At 44.9% G+C, this 18,372-nt stretch overlaps 1 protein-coding gene across 1 annotated transcript; it reads left to right on the top strand.

Moving 5' to 3' along the window:
- Nucleotides 1-4,281: 4,281 nt before the first annotated feature.
- On the top strand, nt 4,282-16,566 carry SLC35G1 (solute carrier family 35 member G1). The gene is made up of 3 exons (XM_075288379.1): nt 4,282-4,559; nt 12,299-12,476; nt 12,807-16,566. The coding sequence occupies exons 1-3, from the start codon at nt 4,328-4,330 to the stop codon at nt 13,564-13,566; spliced, it is 1,170 nt and encodes a 389-aa protein (XP_075144480.1). The 5' UTR covers nt 4,282-4,327; the 3' UTR covers nt 13,567-16,566.
- Nucleotides 16,567-18,372: the final 1,806 nt, after the last annotated feature.

Genomic DNA, 18,372 nt, shown 5'->3' on the forward strand with positions numbered 1-18,372 from the left:
TTTCCTGTATATGGCGACCTGGCAACAGTGTCGCTGCTCCATCCGGAACACAAATGTCATAAAGATCAGCACGCAGCTGTGTACGGGTGAATTCACATGCAGCAGATTTGTCTCAGGAAAAAACAATTCTATTCATCTGAATAGGGCTGTTTTGAAAACAATGGCTTCTGGTCACACATCCGTCTTCAGAACAGTGAAAATCTATGGGTGTATTCAAACTTATGTTTTTCATGTCCTCTGGCACCGGCGCTAGAAAACTGAAGTGCACTGAATTCAGTCAGCTTTGCCGGTATTCTCGGGTGCCAGAGATATCGGTGCTGTTACTTTAGGCACCGATATCCCTTCACTGTCAGAAGGCCACGTCTTACTGTCAGCGTCATCGTCAGGCTGTGAGGAACGCCCCCTTGACAGTATTCTTCAATACCCTTGTATGGTCAGAGCTTTCTATAATACTGACGTGAAAGGCCCTCCTTAAAGGACTGATAATCAGTGGAGTAATTAGGAATGGCGGCGCCCCGTGGCGAACTTTTGACATGGGGGGCCCCCTCCCGACCGAAGACCTCGACCGACCCCCTCCTACGCATTCCTGCGCGCTCTATTATGTCCCTTAGTGACCCTGCACACAGTATTATCCCCCATAGTGGCCCTTGCACACAGTATTATCCCCCATAGTGGCCCCTGCACACAGTATTATTCCCCATAGTGGCCCCTGCACACAGTATTATTCCCCATAGTGGCCCCTGCACACAGTATTATCCCCCATAGTGGCCCTTGCACACAGTATTATCCCCCATAGTGGCCCCTGCACACAGTATTATTCCCCATAGTGGCCCCTGCACACAGTATTATTCCCCATAGTGGCCCCTACACACAGTATTATCCCCCATAGTGGTCCCGGCACACAGTATTATCCCGCATAGTGGCCCCTGCACACAGTATTATCCCCCATAGTGGTCCCGGCACACAGTATTATCCCCCATAGTGGCCCCTGCACACAGTATTATCCCCCATAGTGGCCCCTGCACACAGTATTATCCCCCATAGTGGTCCCGGCACACAGTATTATCCCCCATAGTGGCCCCTGCACACAGTATTATCCCCCATAGTGGTCCCGGCACACAGTATTATCCCCCATAGTGGCCCCTGCACACAGTATTATCCCCCATAGTGGCCCCTGCACACAGTATTATCCCCCATAGTGGTCCCGGCACACAGTATTATCCCCCATAGTGGCCCCTGCACACAGTATTATCCCCCATAGTGGTCCCTGCGCACAGTATTATCCCCCATAGTGGTCCCGGCACACAGTATTATCCCCCATAGTGGCTCCTGCACACAGTATTATCCCCCATAGTGGCCCCTGCACACAGTATTATCCCCCATAGTGGCCCCGGCACACAGTATTATCCCCCATAGTGGCCCCTGCACACAGTATTATGCCCCATAGTGGTCCCGGCACACAGTATTATCCCCCATAGTGGCCCCTGCACACAGTATTATCCCACATAGTGGTCCCGGCACACAGTATTATCCCCCATAGTGGCCCCTGCACACAGTATTATCCCCCATAGTGGTCCCGGCACACAGTATTATCCCCCATAGTGGCCCCTGCACACAGTATTATCCCCCATAGTGGCCCCTGCACACAGTATTATCCCCCATAGTGGCCCCTGCACACAGTATTATGCCCCATAGTGGCCCCTGCACACAGTATTATGCCCCATAGTGGTCCCGGCACACAGTATTATCCCCCATAGTGGCCCCTGCACACAGTATTATCCCCCATAGTGGCCCCTGCACACAGTATTATGCCCCATAGTGGCCCTTGCATACAGTATTATGTCTCATAGTGGCCCCTTCACACAGTATTATGCCCCATAGTGGCCCCTGCACACAGTATTATGTCCCACTGTGGACACCCATAAACAATTATTATACTCTGGGGTCTTTTCAGACCCCAGAGTATAATAATCGGAGACCCAGGGGGAGAAAAACATTAAAAAAAACCTCTGTTACTCACCTATCTCCCGGCTCCTACGCTGTCGGTCTCCGAAGCAGTCCATCTTCAATGACGTCACACGTCACAAGACCCGGGACGCAGGCGGGGTCATGAGATGTCAGACGATTAGGCCGAAGTCTGCCCGGATTGTGGAGAGGTAAGTAACAGTGTTTTTTATGTTTCTTACCTCTCCCGGTCCGCCGATCATTATACTCGGGGGTCCGAAAAGACCCCGAGTGTAATGATAGCGGTGGTAGCGGCTGTCACTGGGCCCCTAATGTCCTGGGCCCTGTGGCAGCTGCCTCTGCTGCTATGGTGGTAGTTACGCCACTGCTGATAATAACATCTTTAAAATGGGACCTATTTTTGACCATTTTCGCATCCAGATTGACTAATACAAGTGAGTCTGATTTTAACGTCTGTCCGAATGGATTTCTATCCAACGCCATGTTCACACCTGTGCCCGGGTGTCCGTTGTTCTGCTCTGTCATAGGACCAGAACAATAAACACACAGACTGATAAAACAGCAGACACCAACGATGACCAACAGACCTATTACCGTACCTACTGGAAACGTAAGATGAAAAACTGGAACTTGCAGCACATTTGTGTCTGGCGATTTTCGGTAGCCACTGCGATGGAGTCTCCGCCGCAGATGTGAACCCTGCCTTACTCACTGCTGTTATAAATGGATCAGTCAGTTGGATCAAAAAAATTAATATATATATATATATTTTTTTTTTTTTTTTAAAAAAACCACTGTCAGAAAATGGTTGTGCCATCCATTCTTTTCCCTTTCAGACGTTCATGTGCAATTTACTGTCAAACAGGTTCAGCCTCTAGATTGTGAAAGCTGGGATTGTTTCAAGGAGGAAATACAGACAGAAGAAGAATCGAGTGTCTTCTAGGTAACTGAAGCAATCCAGCAGAAGTGACTCACTCACTGTCATGTCAGAGTCTCTGCGCACTGAATTGTTCATATACAGGTTTATGTAAGGTTAGGTTCACACTTACACTGTGTGACCGTTCAGGGATTCTGCTTGAAACCCGGTGGATCCCTTTGTTGTCTATGGTGTCCGCAGGTTTCTGTGGGTAACTGCTTTTTAAGTGGATTGGGTTTACGTTTATCGGACCCGAACAAAGGAGACCCCAATGCGGGTGTGAACCTAGCGTAAGGAAAGTAAGGCTAGGGATACATGGCGACATCGAAATCACACTCAGGGTCCATTCACACGGAGTAAACGCGCTCACTTTGGCAAAATAGACGTGTAAAATGTCACTGAAGTCAATGGGAGTCGTATTTTTACACGTGTATTTTGCCAAAATGAGCGCGCGTTTAATCCATGTGAATGGACCCTAAAGTCGTGCAACAAAAAAATCTAATCATCTCTATAGTGTCGCATGCGACATGCCATGATGTGACAGTCACTCAACCTCATGCCACATGTCAGTATCACATGTGAGTTGCACGACGACAATTATAGTCTGTACAGTCTTTGCTGTAATTTTCCATACTGTCCTTTGTTTGTTCACGTGTATTTGTGCAGGTTTATTCCGCAAAATACAATCTTTACAGTATTTGTTAAATAAAACCAAATAAACAAGAAACACTCCCTAGGACGCAGCAACGTTACACTGTCTATTGAGTTTTCGTTGCACCAATTCCTGGCTGGCATTGACTTTAAATTTGGCGCACATCAGTCGGAGACTTTATTCAGACCAATGTAGGAAACATCAGTATTCTTCCCAATGTGACCCTTGTAATCTCTGGGTTACGTGTCTGTATTTCCCTGGCGTTGAGCAGCTTTGTATTCACATGACAATCCGTATTATGTGTAGTATACAGACCTAGTGTTCCTATGGCCTTATTCACACATGCGTATATTTGATAGCTCCGGTCCTGGGTCGCCTGATCCATCTCTGTCCGGTAGGGGGAGTCAGACAAGTCTTTTGGGGTTCATGATTACAATATCACACAATACGGACAAGACTTTGCAGGCTAGGGATTACTAGGTGTAACTTCCCCCCTTCCTCAGGCTTATGGTCCTGACTATTGTTACTGATGTGACACCTAGAGAGGGGAGGGAGAGTGACTGTGACCCTGGTCTGACCCATTCAGCAGGGCCGCACTACAAGGCTCAGCAGCCCCGACCTCCAGCCACTCAGCGCTCTGTACAATGTCACCGTCCAGGCCCCGCCCCCTCAGCGATGTCACTTGCCGGCTCCGGCTCTCTGCTGCCCCCTGTGGCCGCCTCCATAGCACAGACACCGGTATGATAGCGCTCAGTGCACGCACACTACCGGCCTGACAGAACACCGGGGCCGCCATGGGCAGTGATGACCGGGAACTTAGTGAAGACGAGCCGGAGGTTATAGACCTGGAAGGACTGGACCCGAGTCCTCCAACAGATAAAAATGGCTGCCTGCAGAAATCCATGTGGGACACTGTGTACACAGAGGGGGACAGTGCGGAGCCGGGTGACAGCCCCCCAAACCGGGACACCGAGGGCGGCAACACGTCCTGCTGTGCCCGCCTGATGGAGACGGATGAGGAGACGGGTGAGAGGCCGGAGACAGTGTGCACACCTGTGACTGACTTACCTGACATACAGGGGGATATAGGACTGGCTGATATAGAGTATACAGGAGGCTATACAGGGGGGATATACAGGGGGATATACGACTGGCTGATATAGAGTATACAGGAGGATATAGCACAGTATATAGAGTATACAGGAGGATATAGCACTGTATAGTATACAGGAGGATACAGCTGTACTATAGAGTATACAGGAGGATATACAGTATACAGGAGGATATAGCACTGTACTATAGGGTATACAGGAGGATACAGCACTGTATATAGAGTATATAGGAGAATATAGCACTGTACTATAGGGTATACAGGAGGATATATCACTGTATATAGGAGGATATAGCCCTGTATATAGAGTATATAGGAAGATATAGCACTGTAATATAGAGTCATACATATACAGTATATGACTGTAGTATATTAGTATACTCTATATTACAGTCACATCCCCCTGTATACTCTATATAACAGACATTTACCCTGAATATTCTACTCTATATTACATAGTCATTATCTCCTGTATACTCTATACTACAATCGTGTACTCTATATGTATGACCTTATATGACAGTGCTATCCCCATGTGTACTGATATGGAGTATACAGGATTATATGGCTGGAATGTACAGGGGTATAGAGTATACAGGAGGTTATGACTGTGTAGTACAGAGTATAGAGATTTCTTACAGTCAGACTCTATGGTTGTCCGATTCTACAGTAAGTTTTTGACAAGTTTTGCTTGTACTTATAGTTCTGCTGCTGTCAGAGATTGTTATAGTGGTCAGTCTTACATGTACCGAAATTGTGGTGAAATTGTAATGGGTTTATTGGCAGAGACCATCCTGAAGAATCAGAGCTGAAGTATAAAGCATGGAGGATATGGAGCCGCCTCAGTCTCTGATGTGACAGGAGGGATCTCAGACCTCTCCAGATGCTGTATCTAAGCAGCAGTCACATATCATAGCTCTACAATGTGTTACCCATCATTTCATTATGTGTATCCAGGGCACATTATGTGTATACAGGGCACATGTTGTTTTTCTTAGTCACATGTGTGTGACCTTAAAGTCTTTTGTACTATGGAGCCAGACACCCCGGGGCGAGCAGTGAGAACAGGATGACTGTGCAAAAACTTATACTTATGTAATGATACGGCAATCCATGTGGAAGTGCACAAGGATGGCGGCACTCACACATCTACACACTGCAGCTGATCACTACTACATCTTATGCTATATATACTATACTATACTATATACTGCCAGTGTAACTGACCTCTACTACATCTTATACTATATACTACCAGTGTAACTGACCACTACTACATATTATACTATATATACAGTGTTGGCCAGAAGTATTGACACCCCTGCAATTCTGTCAGATAATACTCTTGTTCTTCCAGAAAATGATTGCAATCACAAATTCTTTGGTATTATTATCTTCATTTAATTTGTATTCAATGGAAAACCGCAAAAAGAATTGTCAAAAAGCCAAATTGGATATAATTCCACACCAAACATAAAAAAGGGGGTGGACAAAAGTATTGGTACTGTTTGAAGAATCATGTGATGCTTCTCTAATGTGTGTAATTAACAGCACCTGTTACTTACCTGAGGCACCTAACAGGTGGTGGCAATGACTAAATCACACTTGCAGCCAGTTGTAATGGATTAAAGTTGACTCAACCTCTGTCATGTGTCCTTGTGTGACCACATTGAGCATGGAGAAAAGAAAGAAGACCAAAGAACTGTCTGAAGACTTGAGAAGCAAATTTGTGAGGAAGCATGAGCAATCTCAAGACTACAAGTCCATCTCCAAAGACCTGAATGTTCCTGTGTCTACCGTGCGCAGTGTCATCTAGAAGTTTAAAGCCCATGGCACTGTGGCTAACCTCCCTAGATGTGGACGGAAAAGGAAAATTGACGAGAGATTTCAACGCGGATGTGAGATTGTGCAGATGGTGGATAAAGAACCTCAACTAACATCCAAACAAGTTCAAGCTGCCCTGCAGTCAGAGGGTACAACACTGTCACCCCGTACTATCCGTCGGCGTCTGAATAAAAAGGGACTGTATGGTAGGATACCCAGGAAGACCCCACTTCTTACCCAGAGACATAAAAAAGCCAGGCTGGAGTTTGCCAAAACTTACCTGAGAAAGCCAAAAACGTTTTACAAGAATGTTCTCTGGTCAGATGAGACAAAAGTAGGAAAAGGCCTCAACATAGAGATTACAGGAAAAAAAAGAGGCCTTCAAAGAAAAGAAGACGCCCCCTACAGTCAGACATGGCAGAGGGTCCCTGATGTTTTGGGGTTGCTTTGCCGCCTCTGGCACTGGATTGCTTGACCGTGTGCATGGCATTATGAAGTCTGAAGACGACCAACACATTGTGCAGCATAATGTAGGGCCCAGTGTGAGAAAGCTGGGTCTCCCTCAGAGGTCATGGGTCTTCCAGCAGGACAGTGACCCAAAACACACTTCAGGTCAGCACTAGAAAATGGTTTGAGAGAAAGCCCTGGAGACTTGTAAAGTGGCAGCAATGAGTCCAGCCCTGAATCCCATAGAACACCTGTGGGGGAGGAGGAGAGATCTCTTGATGGCAGTTTGGAGAAGGCCCCCTTCACATCTCAGGGACCTGGAGCAGTTTGCCAAAGAAGAATGGTCTAAGATTCCAGCAGAGCCTTGTAAGAAACTCATTGATTGTTACTGGAAGCGGTTGTGCGCAGTTATTGTGTCTAAAGGTTGTGCTACCAAGTATTAGGCTGAGGGCGCCAATACTTCTGTCCGGCCCATTTTTGGAGTTTTGTGTAAAATGATCAATGATCTGACTTTTTTTTCATTCTCTTTTGTGTTTTTTCATTGCAAGCAAAATAAATGAAGATATTAATACCAAAGAGTTTGTACTTGGAATCATTTTCTGGAAGACAACGAGTATTACCTGACAGAATTGCAGGGGGGCAATACTTTTGGCCGGTGTGACCATTACTAGATCTTATACTATACCAGTGTTACTGACCATAGTGGATCTCTACATTCATACATTACCTGTCCTGTGTATTATTGATAGATACACTATAGGGAGGGAGACGTCGGCATCACGTTCAATAGGACGGCCCAACCAAGGCATCCTACTGATGGGGAATGCTAGTTATAAGTCTCTGTATATCTGAAGCCTACCCCGACCTTAGATTCCCACGTCTCTCAGCAATGTTCCCTTCTCACTTCATGTTCCTTATATAGGTTAACTCTATAGGAAGGCCCCTGTATGCTTTTATACATACTAGGGTCTTGTTATGGGACAGAGGGTCTTTTAACCCATTCAGTTATTAGAGCCCAAGTCCTGCTGCCTCCTCCGCACCCCGCTGCTATATCAGTCACGTACAAGCAGTGGTAGCATTTTCCTCCTGAAGATTGTGATATATTTTATTATATATTTAGCATTATTATAGTATAATGGATTGATGATTTATGATTCTACTTTCTCTGCCCTTTCTTATCACAGCTTCCTAGTAAAGGGCCATAAATCACCAGCAATAACAAAGTCCGCTTATAGTAGAGGGCCGATTATCTGAAAGGATAGCGGCCATAAACAGCAGGACCTTAAAGTGTCACTCCGGGTAAAGATTACAAGTCACCTTTTGCCCTGAGTAGGGGTGCCCATCTCATCATCCCAGATCATGACGTAAGGTTTCTTGAAAAGTAGACATTGGTCTAAAACGGGGGTCTCCGATTTGACCAGCAAATGGGCCGCATCCAGTCACGGCTCTCCATTCCGGATTAGGCCCAAATGAATGGGCCTAGTCGGGAGTGTCTTCAGGCGGTTGTCTAAGGCTAAACCGGCCACGGAATCCACCTGAAGAAAGGGCAGGTCGCTTCTTTTTCCTGCGAGCGGGAACAAACCGCTTGCGGAAAAAAGAAATAACCGGCACCCATTGATTTCAATGGGAGACGTTTATTTTGGTCAGGATTTTGACGCGGATTCCGTGTCGCCAGAAGAACTCAGCCTTAGGTTTACTCCCTGATTCTGGATCAGCAGAAACAAGGAGAAGACTTTGGGCCCCAGATGACTGCCTCAAGGGCCCATGGGTCTATAAGGAGCTACTTTCCAAAAGGTGGCGCTAGAGCAGTTTTCCTTTTTCCTTATCTACATATTCCTTAACTAGAGCAGATAGAGGAAGAAACAGGAATCGGGAATATTTCTTGTTATTTTTTCATATTTCTGATGGAAGTGGAGAGAAATATCTCAATTGTTAGCAAATTTCTTGCATTTCGTTGGCTGCGAGCAACAACTTCTTCATTGACATTCCTGATAACTGGAGGTCGCCTGCCTGATGACAACTTACTGCTCTAAATAGGAAGGGGGTAGGGTAAGATCTATTCCCAATCTGAGGAACCCCATTATAGGATTAATATGTATTGGATTATTTATATAACCGATAACCACACAGGTTATGGGGTAACGTCTTCTGATATATCACCGTGACATGCCAGAAGATCATTTGATCATGGAGTTCCCCTTAAAGGGGAATTCTTCTGAATATGCCATAAATATGCCAAATGGAAATACCCCTTTAAAGGTACTTCATACATAAAAAGAGAAACTGGCACTGTAGACGGACAGAAGAAAAAAGGGAAGTGATCGTCCATGTAACGGGGCTCACAAAATACACATATATGTAACGTTAATAGGACCAATGAAATTTACTATATATGGCAGAACAGTCGTGTATATTATCAGCCCGATGACATGGAGGAACACGTCCCTTCTAGAGATGAGCGAGTACTATTCAAAAGGGCCGTTTCGAATAGCACGCACCCATAGGAATGAATGGAAGTGGCCAACACGCAGACTTTGCCGGCAGCCGGCCACTTAACCCCTTGCGTGCCGGCTGCGTCCATTCATTCCTATGGGTGCGTGCTATTAGAAACGGCCGTTTTGAATAGTACTCGCTCATCTCTAGTCCACCTAGAGTGTCAGCTCCTCTTCTCGTCTATCTGATATGGTTGGTTTGGGTATCTTCCGGCTGTGCTCTCGGCCTCCTTAGGTGAGACACTTTTGTTGTTAGGCCATGACCGTAGTAATGCATGGGTCCATGGAAAACGTAATGGATGGCATCCATGTAAGACCAAGCCACAAAAACAAACAAGAATAGGACCTGCTCCATATTTTTCAGGGTCCTGAGGACTCCACATGGATCTATATATTGGTGGCCTTTCCTTAGGATGGGTCATCAAGATCAGGGAGTTAGATCCAGACCAAGCTGATATTGGTGACCAATCCTTAATAAATGTGGCCATGTCATTGTATACCAGGTGCAGCTTTGAAGCGTAGAAGGACCAGATGACTGCTGGACGTGACCTTAGAATGGGCTAAAGCTGATCAGCGGAGGTGCCATTGTCAAAGACCCATCAACCCATTCCTAAGTAGAGAATTTATGTATAAATTTGGGAATATCCCTTTAACAGAGTGGAGGTCTTAGTTCTGAACCAGAATGAGCAGATACAATGCAGGACCCATCAGATCCATGAATTGTCCACAGTGCATTTAATTCGGTGGACACAATGTAATGCTTTATCTCACCTGTGGTGGCGCTGCAGGGAAATCGAGCACTTACTGGCAGGTTCTCCTGTGGGTCTCAGTATAAACCATGTTCATGTTTTTGGAGGGAACTAATGGGATAGTAATGGGATATCATTCACTTGCAGTAGTGAAGACGTCGCATTGGTTATGTAGAGAGGGGTCGCGATGAAAGTCGCCGTGCAGCTCTAGCCCTAGGGAATAGATGGAGTGGATACATACGGTACTTGAAATCTGGCTTAATCTCATGAGGACATCTAACATGGTATTGACACTATGGCCTTAGTAAATGTAGGTGCAGTAAGTGACACACAGGGCAGAAATGCTGAACTGGTCAAAGTCACTGGTTCGCACGTCACCGGCGCTGCCAAGTAGGAGAGATATCAGCCGGGACTTCCGGCCTTATCAGCGAAACTGCAACCAACGCACGTGAGATCTTCTTGTAGGATGTGGTTTCCGGGGTTAATAAAAGACTCCACCATTATATGCTATACCGTTATAGGTAATAGTGGTTTTACTATTGCACAAATGGACATAGCTTGCACTTCTTACAGGGGCAATAACCATAAACATCACAGAGCTAAGAAGTGCTTCTAATATCATAATAATAACAGTAGTTCTCAGAGATGTGACCAGGGGGTAGATATTCGTCTAACCCTCTGTAATCCCCATCACGACAATGGGGGTCCTATCTGAATGAGTGGATCTGATTGGTTGGGGGTGACGCTCCAGTCTTTAGACACCTTTCACTTTTCATTCCGTGTGAATGTCACTGCTACACTAAAAAAAACACCCTGCAAAATGGTGACAGATACATGTGTGAGTGCTGTCAGGGTGCTAGTAAATACTGGGCCAGCCATGTACATGGCACTTTGTCTCTCCTATCACATGTTGCTTTGTATTCCTCAGACAGCCGGCCTACCTGTACCCGTGTGATAGGCGTGTGCTGCAGATCTCATTGTTTGCACAGTGTCACGTGTTATGTAGAGTCAGCTTGAAGGGTATATTCAACAGTAGCAAATGATAATGTGAACTTGGACTTACTGATATCTTGTTGAATAGTGATAGGGGCCAAGCTGCAATACCAAGCACAGCCACTATGAACAGTATAGTCCACTATTGTACTGTATGGACCAATGTAAATAATGAATAGGTACAGAATAGGACCTAGCGAAAGGGCTGGTATATTTGTAATTGTTTAGTGTTCCTTTATGTGATTGGGAGGTCCTGCTGTTGGTTTCTATACAATGCGATTCCCAGTCATGTTGCCCACAGTCTGCACTGACACTTACCTGCTTATCTTTCCACTTTCCCTCAGTTTACCGTCTATTGTGTAAATTCAGTTTACAGCTATCTCCACTTACATAGAGCTGTGTGACTGTATACTGCTGTGATAGGGAGCTAGCGTCCTGACCTACTTAAAGGAACCTGTCAGGGAGATTTGGGACACTTCACCAGCCATAGGTTCTTATAGACTGGGGTTTAGTGTTTAGCCTGGGTGTGAAGCTGTCCATAGGCATATTAAAACCAAACCCTTTCTACTTATCTAGCATCTGTGCTCCTGGTGCCTGTGCAGATGTTCGGTGTACGCCCTAACTTCATTGCGCATGTATCTAACCTCAGGTGCATGCGTAGTGAATCTGCTTCAGTGAACAACGGCCCTGAGAACACCAGAGATGAGTCCGCAGATTAATCTCTAGGTAAGTCTGGAGGTTTCTTTTCACTGTGGGTGCGGACTGCTTTACAATGGGGCTATTTGGGACACTAAACTTGTGTTTCATAAGGACCTATGAGTGGTTTAGTGTCTCAGATTACCCTGAAGGGTTCCCTTTAAGGCCCGTTTCATATTGGCCTGACCGCAGCTCAGGCCGGTATGTCAGTTCAGTTTAGTACCAATATATAACGCTAAATATGGCGGCACTCGACCATGTGGAACCATCACCAATCCTAGATACTAAATGATCTAGATAGACTCTGAAATGCCATTCAGGAGACTGGGAGAGCTGACTGATAACCCCATGAGCCCTGTAATGGTGGCAGTGATGGCCGCCAATAACTGATTGTTTTTGTAGCTTCACACCTCGTATTTCTCTTCTTACATCTTCTTCATTCTCTTTCTCCAGGTAAAAAGAAGTGCTCGTGTCCAGGCCTCGGCCTCTTCTACACCGTCCTGTCTGCTCTGTTCTTCTCATCTAGCGCCCTGCTGGTCAAGAAGATAGAGGATATGCATTCTGTACAGATCAGCGCCATCCGCTGTGTTTTCCAGATGCTCTTTGTGCTTCCGGGGTTAATTTATTACAAGTAAGTCACAGGACAAAGTAGAAAATCTGATATGATAAATTCTGATCCTAGGTAGGGGCTACAGAATGTCCTAAAGCTCACGACCATGGTCGTGTATATGGGGCCATAGAGGTGAATGGGTCAGTGTGCTAGCCCTAAAATACATGGCTAGCACACTGACTCATGTGCATGAGGTCTTAAGGAGAGGATACAGCTCCTCTTGTATAGTTCCAAAAAGTAGTGTTCACAAATAGGACCACATAACACATACAAGGTGGAGCCACCCTGCACTTATTACTCAATACTTTGCCCATGATGATGTATTAATACTCTGTCTGATATCACTTACAGGGTCGGATTTTTAGGACCCAAGGATCAGAGGATTTTCCTTTTCCTTCGAGGCCTCCTTGGCTCCACGGCTATGATCCTACTATATTACGCTGTCCAGGCCATGCCCTTGGCAGACGCCACTGTTATCACATTCAGCAGCCCGGCCTTCACTTGCATGTTCGCTTGCATATTCCTCAAGGAGAAGTGCACAGTCTGGGACATCGTGTTCTTGCTCTTCACCATAACAGGGGTGGTTCTTATCGCTCGGCCTCCATTTTTATTTGGGTCAAACAACGACATCCTCGAGGAGGAGTACTCCAACCACATGAAGGGAACCATTGCTGCGGTGGCCAGTGCGGTCTGTGCTTCATTAACTCTTGTGGTGCTGAGGAAAATGGGCAAGTCTGTGCATTACCTGCTGTCCATCTGGTACTACGCCATCATTGGCCTCATCGAGTGCGTCATCGCCCTGTTCGTCATAGGCGCCTGGAGTTTGCCTTATTGTGGAATAGACAGATGGCTCCTGGTATTTATTGGCATTTTAGGCCTGGGAGGGCAAAGTTTTCTGGTGAAAGCTTTACAGATTGAGAAAGCCGGGCCTGTATCCGTCATGAGGACCATGGATGTGGTTTTTGCTTTTATTTTTCAGGCCCTTTTTCTTCACCGCACACCCACATGGCTGACAATCTGTGGGGCTCTGTGCGTTGTGTCCGGCACAGCGGGCACCGCCATCCTGAAGTGGTACACAAGCTCAAGGAAAGCAAAGCAGAATGACTTATAGATCCTAGACAGCAATCTTCACCCAAATCTGTGGGAGGAATTTATAAAGGCTAGCATTTCCCACGTTAGTCTTAATTTATTCCCCCATTGCACAAGATGCGTCCAAATTATTAGCTTATTAATTCTGATACGTCTTGCGAGGTCGTATGTGACAAAATTGTAGTCTTCCCTAGTTGGGGATTGGCGTAGATTTCAGGTATAACCTCTGCCAGTTTGAGTTAGGCCTCATTCACATATAGACGTGTGAATAAGACCTTAAGCTACATCTTTTGCGCTGAGACATCCCTGATCTCTACTCTGCTGCAAACTGCCATGTCCCAGTATACGACAGCACAGCAAAGAGAATGCCACGAGGGCTATATAAAGCTACATAAGAGCAAACACATCAGTGTGTAACCTGCAATTAGGAAAGTGCCATTGGCTTTCATATGAGTTATATTTATTCATAATGACATGTTCACTTTCAGATATTCACATAGGGCTGACGGCTGTATCCCAAGTCAGCTAAATGCTAGCAGCCATGTTCTCAGGCGCCCCCACAAATATGCACATGTGGCATGGGCAAACATGCATGGGGATAAGCAATGCCGGACTGGCTCAACCTGTGATGTCCTTGTTTGGGGGACGGTACCAGATACTTAAGGACCTTTCCTTCGAGTAGGTCATTAATAGCATATTGTGGGGGGTCCGACATGTGACACCCTCAGCAATCATCTGGGACAGAGAGGGAAGCTGGAAACATGGCTGTGCACTGGCCAAGTCAAGTAAGTGCAGCTTCATGGATAGCCTATCAATATCTATAACCTTTTCTTTATTTATGGCCTGTCCTTAGGGGCTCGGTGTGCCCTCTATACAGCCCTCATGATCCCTAGAAGAAACTTCATTTTTATAACCCAGAGGTTACATTATGCAAATACAAGTTGTAAGAATCTCATTCAGATTTATATTTTAGTAAATGCCCTTTTAAGAACCATGAAAGGGAAAATGCAGGACCTACAGTGCCCTGTAATAATTTATTTCTGTGTCCTGAGTTTTCTCTAAGATTAGCTAGTTTGATAGGTTCTTTGCACTGTTAAATAAATTGATATAATTTGTTATTGTGATATAGATTGCACGGCCATCGGGCCCATCAGACCAGCTTCAGTTTACTGTGTGTGAATGATAACTGAAGTGCAGGTCTTAAAGGTAGTCAGTCACCAGATCCCAGCATATCCACCCAACCCTGCAGATAGATAGGTTAGGGTCACCAGAGCCCAGCATATCATACAACCCTGCAGATAGATAGGTTAGGGTCACCAGAGCCCAGCATATCATACAACCCTGCAGATAGATAGGCTAGGGTCACCAGAGCCTAGCATATCCACCCAACCCTGCAGATAGATAGGTTATTGTCACCAGAACCCAGCATATCACCCCAGCCCTGCAGATAGATAGGTTAGTGTCATTAGTGGCAGAAGGAGGCAAATAAATGAAGAAGCAGGCACTTTACTTTAATACTGTATATTTGCAACTTATTCTGAGGGATATACCCTCAAAATGGAGGAACTGATTGCGCGCTCCTTTTGGTGAATAAAATTCTGGTACGCTGATGTAACAACAACGTGATTTATTTAAGATAACGCGTTTTGGGGTCCTTTGATACTCCACAGGTACCACCCCTTCATCACATAAAAATACAAATGTTGCACACATAGAGAATACAAATTTAAATTAGTTTACACAGGTAAACACACAGAAAACCTAATTTTGCATATTCAAGTCCATATAATAAAAAATAAATAAATATATATATATATATATATATATATATATATATATATATATACTCTTTATACTTCACATGGACTGGCCATAAGTATCTGATGAAGGGGTGATGCCTGTGGAGTACCAAAGGCCCCTGAAACGCGTTATCTTAAATTAATCACGTTGTTGTTACATCAGCGTACCAGAATTCCATTCCACCGAAAGGAGCGCGAACCAATTCCTCCATTTTGAGGGTATATCCCTCAGAATAAGTTGCATTTATACCGTTTGACCCAAGAGTTGTAAGCCGAAGACGTTGCCCTACAAATTCGGTGACTAATACCTGATTACGTATCATAAAGGCGTAAGACAAGGTAACTGACTGTTAAATCCACAAGGTCTCATATGCCTAATTAGCGCGGCCACGCTTGGTTCGTTATATTTCTTTTAATACAGTATATTACAAAGTTTGCTGTTTTCATTTGCACAATGGATTTATGAAAAAAAAAATAGCAGTTTAGTTAGGCTTTAAGGACTATACAAAGTTGTGTGACAGCCAAGCACTTTCCAGGATGAGTAGGTGGAAATGGGTTTCCCGGGGCCTGATAAAAATGTAAGGTATTTATAGAATACCATTGTATGAATTATGATCATTGGTCTCCTGCGGGGGGATTTTATTTTATTTATTATGCTTACTTTTATAGTAAGTATATAGTATAGGATCTTCGGTGCTACTTTATACGGTGACTGGAGTTTTCCTTTTAGGCGGAAGGAGCTATTGTACGTATTGTACGTAGAGTCGGGCTCTAGACCAATGTGTACACTACATTCGCCACATTGGTCTTCCCGACTTGAAGTTCTTGCACTACGACTGTCACCGCGCCCGCATCCTCCACCAGTCGCCTACCTCAGCACTACATTCACACTAAGGCGCGGTATAATGGCCCGCTAGTGTACCAGCTGGCCTGTACTACACTTCTTAGATTCTTGTTAGGATAACGCTACATTTCCTCTCTATGAGAGTAAACTCATTGCTTTGATGCAATTGGCTCTCCTATTTGTAGACTTTTAGGCTGCGCTCTAGGTCTGCGACTCTCCTAGATCCAGCGGTTTTTGAAGCAGATGACTATTTTTACATTAAGACTTATATATTTAAGAATATTGTAATATTTGGCTGCTTTATGTTTTTACATTCTGTTTCTATTGTCATGCAGAAATTAGTATTTTTCTTCTTCTTAAATTATCTATTTTCTTATCAATCAGGTATGACGTGAATTTTAATTAAAAAAAAAAAGCTCAAACCTGTATCGGACTCCATGTGTGATTATTTAGGTTCTAACAGTAATGCCCTGTATTCGGAGTGATCTAGGTCTGTATGTGTGGGCGTGCAAGATTTGGTACAGGGGTCCTGACTAATACGCTATTGGCTTCGCCCAGATGCTGTAAAGGCGACCATAACCGTACATGCAAAAAGCAGCTGATGCATCTGGCCCGACGTGCCCTCGTAATTTTGCACTTGAGAAAGGGCTGTCATATAGGCCGAAACACATTGTGCCTACTGTTTTTATTCTTCAATAAAAGGTTCTTCAGCCAAGATTTGGATTTGTGTTTCTTCTCCACGACCATTGAGCACAGATCTTCTGGTAATGGAACTTGGGTCCCCATTGTTGTCCTAAGTTGGCTAAGTTCATACGGTTAATCCTTTTCCCACGATGTCCGAAAACACCTAAACTTCTGATACTGATCAGCATCATATTGGCAGTGGTCTGATACCCAGACCCCATACTGATCAGCTTCTTTCAGAACTGCAGTACTCGGACATGGCCACTACACAGTGGACGGAGCCTTCTGCTTCCATCTCCATCTATGGGTTCCAATACCTGAGGCTGCTTGGAATAGTTGATCTATGTTGGGTCCAGGTGTTGGATCCCAACTGGTCAGATACTAATGACATATTCCCTTGGTCGGTCACCAGCATCAAAAATAGCCCCAGCACAGAAAACCCCTTCATAAAGAAACTCTACCTTTGGAACCAATTATATTTATTGATCCAGTCCACGCAAAATGGAAAAACAGTAACTGTGACTGGCCTAAGGACCCGGACATCACTCACATACGTCACCTGTGACATCTTGGGTCCTTTCCTTAGGCATTGGGGTCATCAGCATGTGATCTGTGGATATCCAACACCCAGATCCTGCACGGAGCTGCTAATCCACTGCCCCAATGTGCTGCTCCGTGCTGGGAGATTGTTCCACTGTACTTTTCGCACATAGACGCAACCAGCTGAGCGACCCCTCCTACAGATCAGATACTAATGGCCTATTCTGTGCGTCGGTCATCACTATCAGAAATGCAGACAGAAAACCCCTTTATGCTAAGGTCCCGAAACACTGCCAAAAAAATGCTGTGGAAAAAACCATGGTGGAAACGCGTCACTTTTTTTTCCGCAATGTTTTTCATTCCATTCTTGCATAGGTTTCCTCTGCGGACCTTCTGCCCCTATTATACCTATATGGAAAACCCCAGCGTTTCTACACGTACAAGGTAAGATAATCCTTTAATAGTCCCACATTGGGGAAATTTCAGATATATAATTGACCGGTTACGCTTGTCCGCTGCCTTAACCTATCTGATGTTAATAAGATGGAAGACTGCGTGAGTACATAGGATATGTATGTCTATTACTGTGGAGACATGTGGGTCTTCATAGAAGTGTTACAAACATATAGTGAATGTTGAGATAAGATCCAGTTTCTCAGATCCCTTTGGAACAAGAATAAGATGACAAGGCATTTGCATTTTTTTCTTTTGCATTGTGTTTTTTGCTCTGCCGCTGGTCAGACATTGCAGTCAGTTTGCATCAGTTTTTCAGTGCATCACACATGACCTCAGAGACAGAAAGAAAACAGATTATGCCACGTCCCGTTGAAACTGGTATAACTCAGTATTATCCAGGAGCTGCACTACAATAGTGACCCCCACTGGAAATAAGTTGGTACTACAACATACCAAAGAAATGTGAACCGAAACCACCGTATGTGAGGGAACCATAAATAAATGT

Source organism: Leptodactylus fuscus, chromosome 10 (genome assembly GCF_031893055.1).
Source record: "Leptodactylus fuscus isolate aLepFus1 chromosome 10, aLepFus1.hap2, whole genome shotgun sequence".
NCBI lineage: Eukaryota > Metazoa > Chordata > Amphibia > Anura > Leptodactylidae > Leptodactylus > Leptodactylus fuscus.

What these genes read in the sequence shown, in the direction of transcription:
- SLC35G1 (XM_075288379.1), top strand. Translation starts at nt 4,328, where the DNA reads ATGGGCAGTGATGACCGGGAACTTAGTGAAGACGAGCCGGAGGTTATA. An exon ending in GGAGACGGATGAGGAGACGG is followed by an intron (nt 4,560 to 12,298) that starts GTGAGAGGCCGG and finishes CTCTTTCTCCAG; the next exon opens with GTAAAAAGAAGTGCTCGTGT. An exon ending in CCGGGGTTAATTTATTACAA is followed by an intron (nt 12,477 to 12,806) that starts GTAAGTCACAGG and finishes TATCACTTACAG; the next exon opens with GGTCGGATTTTTAGGACCCA.